Raw genomic sequence first — 10,267 nt, 5'->3', positions numbered from 1 at the left:
TGAAAGCCCGAGTTCTTATTAATCACTTGGCATTTGGATATGATAAAAGGTAACATAATTATTGTCCAACTATTAAAAGTCCTACTTAGAGTCCAAGAAGTATTTAAAAAAAATAGTGATTAAAATCTTTTTTTCTCCTTAAATGTGATCTCTGAAAGATTCTTGTTGGTGGGCTTGGACTGCTATGTCTCAGCTGCTTGCTTCTGATAACTCCTTGGCTTTGATCTCAGAAGTGATGGATTAGAAACATGGTCACCACTAGAATTGAGTGGATTTTTATGTACACACATTTGTATGCAAAGCTCAGAGGGAGTCTCACCTTGGCTACAATAATGTCACTGTTCATGGATTGCTAAATGCTCACTTGATATGTTTCCTTTTTTGTTTAGCAAGTCTGTGTCAGTGGATCACAGCAAACCCCTGTTCATACCAGCAGGTCGGGACTCGCTGAGCCAAATAGGTCAGGACATTTCATGTGCACTGTGTTTGTTGCTTAGTTGTTTTTGAAAATGAGAAAAAAAGTTTAAGCAAATAAAAAATAAAGTTCAAGTATAGCACATCAGCATCAGTTTATTGAAGGAAAGGGTTTAGAAAGTTTATAATTGTGATTTAGTATTACTGATAAATACTTGTGCAGGTTTATTAGGTAGTATTGGGACAACTTCAAACAGTAAAGTACCAACAAGCTTAGATCTGAAAGAAAAGACAATATACAATACCACTCAGCCCACTTGATGGGGGAAGATCAATGTCTTCTCAAACTTCTTGCAGCTTGTCACTGTAGAAGATAAAATACTAAATTAGATAATCATGATCCAGAATTCTTTGAGAATTTATCCTGTTATGGCAATATACTTCCATCAGTTTGTGTGTCATCCTTAGGACCTCCACCTGCCTCTGACAGTGACATTGGGAAGATGCGTGCAAGCACACCTTTGCAACTGTGGAGAAAAGTATTTGAGAAGACATTTCCTCCCAAGGTAGGTATTGACATGGCTGCTGCACAGCTGCTTTTCTCACAGAATTGTAGTAACGTCACTCCTAATTTTTGCCTTTCAAACCCAGCAACTGGAAATGTAGTCTCAGGTAGCAGTTCTGTTTCTTCCAGCCTCATGAATTCACACCTTTCTAAAAGATATGGATTTGTATGTAGTGGTGCTTTGATTATTAGCTTCTGCAGCTTCAGTCACCTTCCTACACTTGGTAACAAAGTATTGATGGAACCTTCTGGTTTTTCCAAAGTTATACTATGGGCTCTTACTCTATTGAGAGACAAGCTGTACTGAACACTTTTGAATTTTATAAGGTGACCTCTCTCCTAACAGCTAAACAAAGTGACAGTGGCTTTCCAAGAGGAGAGCTCTTCCTGGCTGAAGCAAGCTGCTGATCCTTGTTCTGGTAGGGGATGAGGCTTTGAAAGAGGTGAGGGTGTTAGAGCTCCTTGCCAAAATCTGTCATTTTGCTATGGGAAGTGTTTGAATATGCAAGGTAATGAGAATTCCTCGGCACCTATGTAGTGATAAATCTTGCACATCTTTCAGAAGTTTCAGGTCCCAAAAGGCAAACTCCCAAATACTTCTTTTCAATTAAAATAACTGCTGTTGTTGGGAAATCAAAATTCTTTTCTGCTTGACCTGAGCAAATAGAGGCTGCTGCTTTCTCCTTGTGTTCTAGACTGTACTTTATCCCTGCTCATTTCCTGCCCTACAGCTTACCTGGGCAGGCAAGGAAGTCAAGTCAGGGCTATGAAACTGTGCCTTAAATTCTGGTGCACACACAGGGCTTTTTCTTGTTTTCAGTCTATGGATCTCCATTTGTGATGAGGAGTTGTCTGAATTCACCCTCTCCCACTCAGTGGACTGCTACCTGTCAAAAGTCCACAAATTATTTCTGGTGGTTTGTGACTGGAATAAATAATCACTAAGATGCCATTCTCAGTACAGTATGACCTCAGATGAGAAAGACTAAACTTTACTTTTCAGAAACTAGACAGAACTGTTACTTTTTAATGTTGTTTTTCCTCATAGCTTTCTAAAACACAAACAAATACCCTCCACCCCTCAGTAACTCCTGAATTCCCCCTGAAACAGATGGAGAAGTAAATCCATTTCTCATCTTGCAAACTCCATCATCATTCTAAGGTATAAATCTACCCAAAGAACAGTTACCATGTAGATTCCCAGTCTTCTGGTTTGGTTGCAAAACAGGCTTTATTGTAAATATCTTTTTTCTGTCACCTCATCTAATAATGATTTTGCTTTATTTTATTCCATCCTTTGTATAATTGACTTCTTGCTACTTTCCATTTGTTATGAGTAAGGAGAAATGTGCAGGACAATATTTAAAAAAAAAAAAATATTTATTTGATAGTGTTTCTTTCTATTAGTATGTTTGCTTCTATGGAATTGAAGCTGTAGTTCCAGGTACTTGGCAGAAAGATAGTAATCAGTTTTTTGGCTATTGAAGTAACACTTTGGGTAACTGGAACTGAATTCTAGTCTTGAGTATTAAATGTTCTAACAAGAGCACCCTTAACTATGCCCAAATGTCATAGGCCAGAAAGGATATTTTCATTTTGAGGAGAGAAGAATAAACTACTAATAATAAGAAATATTTTCTTTAAGATCTAACTGCACTATTACATTTTCATCATTTTACCAATCTAAGATTTTTTTTTTCTTATCTGATCTGTGTCCTAGAGCACAAAATTCTTCTATAAATCCCATATTTTAATACATTTGTATTAAATAATTCCATTAGACCAACAGCATGGCATTTTCTTGTTCAAAGAACAAAAGCTACATTTTATTATTTGGAGTTTTGTCATTTCTTCTTCCTAGAGTTCCAGTGATTTACAAGATACCAAGGACCCTGCACAGGATTTACAATATGCTGAGTATGAAGTCGATGTCATGAGAGCTCAGAAAAACCAGGTGTGTGATGGTTTTTCAGTTGCTGTTCAGAGTTGAGCATTCCAGAACCACCAGTGTTGCTGATTTACTTGTAGAGTATACTCATAGTGCCCTTTTTGCTTTTAAAGAACTTAATTTTAGTTTTCAACTTTGTAGTTGGTTGAGCCTCTTTTTCCCACTGGTAAACATCAAGCTGGCAGAGCATTCTTAGATCTCAGATTTTTGGCTCTGTAGTTTCTTTAGAAATAAATAATTCAAGTTTTCCCTCTTAACTCTCTTCCAGAATTGTTTCACTAAAATAATATTGAAGCAAAGCTGTGAAGCTTTCTTGGCAGTAATTTCTTCATTCCTGCACCCTGGACTCTCATTTGGCTGTTGACTAGGACAAAGTCTAGGTAGTGGTACCAAGGTTTGGGGACTGTTTAGCTTTTTATTTTTGTCTTTCTCCTTCAAAACTTTTTATTTAAACTGGAAAGATACTGAGATGATAACATTTCTGACTCGAGTTTGCAGGCTCTGTTCAGTTTATCTTAACAAAATTAACAGAGTTACTCTACATAGTGATATTTAGCTTAACCCCTGAGTTTCAGGAGGGGAAAAAAAAAAAGGGAAAAGGTCTTTGTTTTTTCTTGTAAATTTTGAAGTATTTTGGTGTTTCCTGCAATTGTGGTGAATTAATAGAGGAGGGTTAGATCATGGTCTTATAGGTACCAGCATATGGCATCCTGTGAGTGCAAATACTGTATCTAGCCTTCATCAGCAGTGTAGGTATGAGTCTGCTAAAATCAACCCAAGTTTTATGTATTTTTCTTCGTTTGGAAGAAGTATCACATACTGAGTCTGGAAACTATTATTTCATATAGATCAGTTTCACAGACAAAAAATTCCTTGCTAGAAGGACTGAGAAACATGCCACTTGGTCCAGTGGACCAAGTTACTGTGGCTAAAGGAGGTTTTTCTAACAGTGCTTTCAGGGGATGGATTGTATGACTCTAGATCTCATATTCTTTTACAGAAACCCAGTGTTAAGATGAAAGGCAGTTTTATTGCATTGCACTGCAGTTAATCTCAACTGACTCTAAAACACCATGGCAAATTTCATCTTTTTGCATGCTTGTAAAAGAAAGCCAAAGGATTAGATTGTTACTGCCATCATGGGGTTTTTTTAGAGTAGTTAAATTGCATAAGGCAGTAAACTCGTAGTTACCTGATCCAAAGAAATACATTAATAATGTAAAAGAATAAAGAAATTTCAAGAATCCCCTGCAGTCTTTGAACTGGTGCATTACCTGTAATACTCTGTTAATGCAAGCATCAGTTCTGAATTTGTTACATCAAGAGCAATCATAGAAATCATTTAAATTTGTAAAGCACATTGCTTTTGGAATTTATAATGTAATCTCATACTTGGTATATCTGTATGCTGCCAAATCAATAGATGCTGTACTGGGTTTGTTGTTTTTAGATAATAGTTCTGTTTTGCAAAAGAAGATACTGGTGTGCATTGATTAAATCCTACAGGAAATTATTAATTTTCAGCTTTTAAACAAAAGAGACAGGCTTTTAGAATCTTAATCTGTTCAAGGGCATTTCAAATCACTGCAGCTTCTTTTAGTTGGACTACTACAAGTAATTTGAGCATTAAAGAGAAAATTACTTTTGTTATCTGCAGCTATTCCCTGAACTTCTCTATTGTGAAGTTTAATTTTTACAAGATTATTTGCACATTATTAAAATGTTATATACTCCAAGAATTTCATTCAATTTGAAATGCACTAAGATAGCAATATACATCTAAAAGAACTCTGTAGCTGCAGTGATTCTTGAAGTGTCTTTGGATTTCCCAGTTCTGTGAAAAGTGGCAGAAAAATCAAATTTGATTTTAAATGCCTCATAAGTCTGACATTCTTTATAGAATCTTATGATATCTGTTGTGTAGGAGGAAGAGTATGTTAAGATGTTTAATGAGCAACAAGTCGCTAATGAAATCATGGGACAAAATGAAAAATCAAAGCTTCCTATGACAAGAGTGGCTATTTTAAAATCATTTAAGTGCATGTCACCATTTTTCTGGGTTACTTTCGGTTAATTAATATGCCACTTTGGACTCTTAAGTGATAACCAGTTTGCTTGTTTATCTCAAAGATAAGCTTTAAAGGAAAAATAAACACTAAAACGTAGCAACAGAAACAAGATACATCCCCTGTCACTGAGTCTGATAGAAGGACTAGCACACCTCACTCAGGCTGCCAGGACTGCTGTAATAGATTTATAGATAACTGTGGCAATACAAAGTTTAAGTAAATCAATTCCAACATTGCAGCCTTGGCTGAAAGGTGAGTCTGCAGCTAGGGTTTGTACACCCAAGCAGAGTAAAAGGTTAAATTCTCAAGTAATAAAATTAGAGAACAGGTTTTTTTAAAAAAAATTACAGAAGCAAGAAAGTACCTGGCTCACTCCATGTACTAGCTGCCAGCTGAGATGCTTTTAGGCTGGAGAGGGTGAGTCCAGCTCATCAGCATTCTGCCACGAGTGTGTTTTCATTTAGACCAGATTATTTTGCCCCAATATTTTTGGAGTTAACTATAAGATGTACCACTCTATTTCTAGACCTTTTTGCTCTGGAAAGCTCTCTGAGGCTGTCTTCTCCTGGCTGTGCCTTTGTTCAAGATGGAGCACATCTCTTTTTCTAAACTCTGTCTTTTCAGAATTCTTTCCCTCGTTCTTACCCCACAGACATAGGACGTGCAGGTTTACATCAAACAGGGCTGTTGCAATTGTTTACTGCCTTCTCATTCTCTGGAGTTAAGCTCTTGGGAGAGGGAAAAGACAGCACCAGGGACCTTTTTGGAATTTACATTTTTAATGTATTTCTTGATTAGCAGATTCTTTTGGGGAGTTACTGGAATTCTTTGCTCTTTGCAATCTTGCAGTTGTTTCAAGATTGAAGAAAAACATTCATTTTGCTTATTTATTAGGCCTGAAACATGTAGCTTGCTGTTAACTCTTCATAAGATGGCACACAGGGCAAACTTGTAATCTGTTTTTCTCCATTCTGTGCCAGCTTTTTGGCTTTTGATGCTTTAAGGTCACCTTAAGTGAATTTTTAGGTACACAAGTGACTGGAATATGAGTAAGAGCTTTTAAAATAATATTGTCAGTTGTTAGTTAGAGCTGCACATGCACAACCTGCACCTCTGAGCAGCTAGGAGCATCCAAGTGGCTTGTTCCTTGGTTCCTTCTGAATGTTGGTGGCAGTGAGATGGCACCTGGGGGTGTCTGCTCTGTTTCCTTGAAATGCTCTCTACCACAGAGCTAAGTACTCCAAGATGTCCTTTGAAAGGTTTTTCTTTGTTCAGGTGTTGGCTGTCCTGTTGTACCTTGTCCTAATAATACTTAAAATTGGTGCTGAGACCTCTTTCATCAAGGCATTGACTGCAGCTTCATTCAGTGAAGCAAAAGATAAAGCTAACCTTGAGCCCAAGGAGCTGGGCAGCCTCCCCATCCTGTCCTTAAGAGGTCAGGGTCACACAGTGCCAGAGTCCACACTGACTGCTCCTTGTTACACAGAGGTGTTACATTAGGGATTGGTGCCAGCTTTAGCTGAAGCCTAATGTCATAAAGGATACTCCAAAAATTCAACAAGTAGATGCCTGGTGCTGTTTGATGTCAGCTAACAAGTCATGCCAGCAGATCTCACCAAACAGGGCTGTAGCTGCTAAGACTTGAACAAGTCATAAACAGAAGACAGGGAGGTTCTGTAACATCTCACAAGGAAGCATAGTCTTATTTCCCCTAAAACTGGAGTAGTGTAATCACAGAGACATGTGATAGGCACCTTAACAGGGGTAACAGAGCAGTAGCAGCTTTGATTTTCTCCAGAGGAGGGTAAGTGCTAGTCTTCACATAGTTATTTAGGATGTTTACTCAGCTGCCAAGAATAAGCTTTCTTGTGTTCACCTGAAAGCACATCCAAATGGGTACAAAAGATGGATTACTTCTTTAAATCAACTTAAAGAGCATTATTAGAGCACTGATATTAAATTTCCTACTGAAGTTTAGGTGCTTAAGATTTTTTTAATCCTTGTTTCAGTACTTGATTATTTTCACCACGTTCCAAAATGAGGGCACTTTCAATAAGAAACTGTATGAAAAAGAAAATTAAAAGTCATATCAGTCCCTTAGAACTGAGGAAATGCAACAATTAAGGCTTTTCCCCCAAGCTTAATTTTTGCTCCTTGTTTGTAGACATTACAGTATTGTCTTTAATTACATGATCATATACTATTTTGCTGATGTCTCAATTCAATTGTTCAGTATTTCTTTTCATCATCCTTATTCTTTGTGTACCTTATTTCTCAACCTGCCATTCAGACACTTCAATGAACACAAAAGTATTAATTTTTTTTTCTCTGAGAACGTGCAGTAATGTTATCTTATCTGAGTGCCTCACAAACATCAGTTAAGTCTTTCTTCCCCATCCCTTTATGAGATTAGGTGTGATCTTCCCCATTTGACAGATGATGAATTTATAGAAACACAGAAGTACAGAAGCATTAAGGTTAAAAAAAATTTTAGAAATCCACTTTAATGTCAAAGTGTTGAGATGCATAGGACAAGTTGCTAGCACTAATAATGTTTAAAGCACTCAAAGCACGTGGAAAGCATATTTAAACTGCAGTTGTTAATTCTTTGTAAGTCTGATCTGTGCCCCCCTATACTTGGTACCCAGAAGACAAAGGAAGCACAATGCTACTGTGCAGATTTTGGTGTATTTTCAGACCTCTTCTTTCATAGGACCAGAAAATCTCTTAGCTGATTGTGTAGCTACAGTATATTCTAGAATCCTGCTTACATTTGTAGTGTAGGACCTGATGAGCAGGAAGATAGCCTTTTGCAGAAAGATTGTTCCATTATGTTTCTGCCTTCTGAAGATTTATTTTACTTTCTGTTTTGCATGAAAACTGAGGAAGTCTAATTCCCTGACAGCTCTTCCTCCTGAATCACTGAAATTGTTTATTGTTTGTAAATCTTCTCCCATTTAATCCCTTTTTTCCTTAATTTCTCATTGTTTAAATGTTAGTCTTATTTAGATGTGTCTCCAAAATAAACATGTATTGTTCTTTTATGTAGTGGGATAGCTACAGAGGTTTAATATATGCTGCAGGCTTGATACTTTGTATTTCTGTATTGGTTTGAATTGCCTTTACACTGAATTGCCTGCTGGCTAGCTGAAATTACAGCAAAATAAATTCTGCTAAACTGTCTGCCTCTTTCTCACAACAGTTTAGTCAGATGATAAATCTGTAAGGCTAATTATTTAGGCAGCACCTGTACAGGTGACCCCCAGATAACATTGTCATTACATGTAAAACTTCATTGTCTAATTTTACCCCTTCCTGTAGCCTTAGAGAAAGTTGTTAGAACTGAAATTTACTTAGCATAAATGAGGCTACATGTGCTCCTTAAAATCTCACCATATTCTTTCTGTTACTAACTGTTGGCAAGTTTCCAAGAGTTCAGTATGTTCCAAGATCATAATTACTTTATATTAATAATGAAAGACTGAAAATACTGAGTAGAGACTGGCTCAGAGATAGAACAGCCCAGCAGTACCAGACTTGCATTTAATAATGTAACTTACCAGATTTTGACTAGCCACAATATGTTCTGTGTCAGTCATCTACCAATTCCTTAACTGTAAAACTAGACTCCTGCAAGCATCATGAAGAATATGCACTAATTTAAAATCCTCTTACTGCTCATGAATCTGTGATGCTTTCTGAAAATTTTGCCCTGCTGACAAAGTTCCTCCTCAAAGTTATTTCCTGAGAGAGAGAAAAGGCCATTTTTTTATTTCCAGATAATTTTTAGATTATTATTTCTTTGTTGCTCTGCTCTTTATTTTCTTTTTCCTCCCTCTATGCTCTGGATTGAGAATTGATACATTTATTAAATACACCAAGTGTGAATTTTGTTGTTATTGTCAGTTCTGGTAAGCCCATTCTATTAAATAATAGTTATATTATATTAAAATAAAATTAGCAATCTTAAAAAGCACATGCCCAGTCTGGAGGGTCTTTGCTACACGTATACACTAATCCCTGGTTTATGTGCACCTCTTCTGATCCCAGTAAGACACAGTGGCTTTTGTTGTACTGCAAGCAGTGCATGGCCAGATCTGACAGTGCCTCAGCTGAGTATCACCTTCCCACAAACACGTTGGAGGCCTTCTTAAGTAATGATGAAGAGTGTTGCCACAAATATCCAGCAGCACAGACTGAACAGATCCAGTATGTTGATTCCCTCAACATCCATTACAGTCCTCTAAACTGTATTTCTGCTTTCTGGACAAGCCTGAGTTCTGCAGGGATTTCTGAGGCCCACTGGAAGCTCTCTGGGTTATGGCCACTGGTCAGGTAAAAGCTTACAGTTCATTTCAGTACTGTGCTTAAAAAAACAAACAAACAGAAATGCACCAAGCAAAGCAGGCATTATTCTTCTAGTTCCAATTCCATAACAGTAAGGAATTACCAATCCATTTCACTTCTTGGAAGGCCCTGACTTCATGTGTAAGAAACAGTTTCTGCTTGGTAATTCTGGTTTCTACTTTTAAAGGACTTGTTAAATTTATGTATGTTCATATGGAGCCTGGTTTCTCAAACTGACTGTCTAAGAAAAGACAAAATTTCATCTTCCTTAGAAAGTCTCTAGCTGTAAAGAAATAAATAACATCCAGCTCCCTGCATGAGAGCAGATGTGGCAAAATGTGTAACACTTACTATAATTGTGTTAAAGATAAAATTACGTATAGCACAAAGGTCAAGTGGCTAATGTAAGTATTTAATAACTTTTAGTAAAGAGATGATTAGATTAATATGTATGTATGTTTCTGTTTCAGGAACTTGAACAATATAAAAGAAATGCCTCTAACTCCTGGAAAGAAATGGATTTTGACTGATAGACTGCTCTAGGTGTTTTCAGTTTAACATTTACAAAATTACATTAATCTTTTTAGCGTTACACCAGCAGTTTAATCTGATGCAGTTGAAAATATGCAATATCAAACTACAAGATTAATATTTAAGTAAGTATTCCTGATGTTATTTTTAAGAAAAAGAACTGTTTATGTATTCATTCTAGGTTTTAAGTATATAGTGGTACTGACACACAGTTTTAAGAAGTGGGGAGAAAGGAATTCTCGATTGTTCAGATATAGGTTTGCATATGAAATAGTTCTACCTATTTTATAACACATGATTTGGCTTATTTTTGAATGCTCCTACCCTAAACTTGTATTTAAACAACTTTTCACAACCAAAATAGGAAGCTGCACAGTAAAGTGTACTAGGCAT

General features: G+C 36.7%; 1 protein-coding gene across 1 annotated transcript in view; it reads left to right on the top strand.

The window, feature by feature from the left end:
* DYNC2LI1 (dynein, cytoplasmic 2, light intermediate chain 1) overlaps positions 1 to 9,873 on the top strand; it is a 19,387-nt gene extending 9,514 nt beyond the window's left edge. Inside the window, exons 8-12 of the mRNA XM_008936452.1 lie at positions 1 to 49; positions 390 to 460; positions 883 to 980; positions 2,841 to 2,933; positions 9,814 to 9,873. The exon at positions 1 to 49 is cut by the window's left edge and continues 43 nt beyond it. Coding sequence (XP_008934700.1) covers positions 1 to 49; positions 390 to 460; positions 883 to 980; positions 2,841 to 2,933; positions 9,814 to 9,873 — 371 coding nt within the window. The remainder of the gene's footprint in view (positions 50 to 389; positions 461 to 882; positions 981 to 2,840; positions 2,934 to 9,813) is intronic.
* Positions 9,874 to 10,267: the final 394 nt, after the last annotated feature.

The sequence above is a fragment of the Merops nubicus genome, unplaced genomic scaffold, assembly GCF_000691845.1.
Source record: "Merops nubicus isolate BGI_N331 unplaced genomic scaffold, ASM69184v1 scaffold3523, whole genome shotgun sequence".
Taxonomy (NCBI): Eukaryota; Metazoa; Chordata; class Aves; order Coraciiformes; family Meropidae; genus Merops; species Merops nubicus.
Note: the sequence above shows the minus strand (reverse complement) of the source record. Positions and strands in the feature narration are given on the sequence as shown.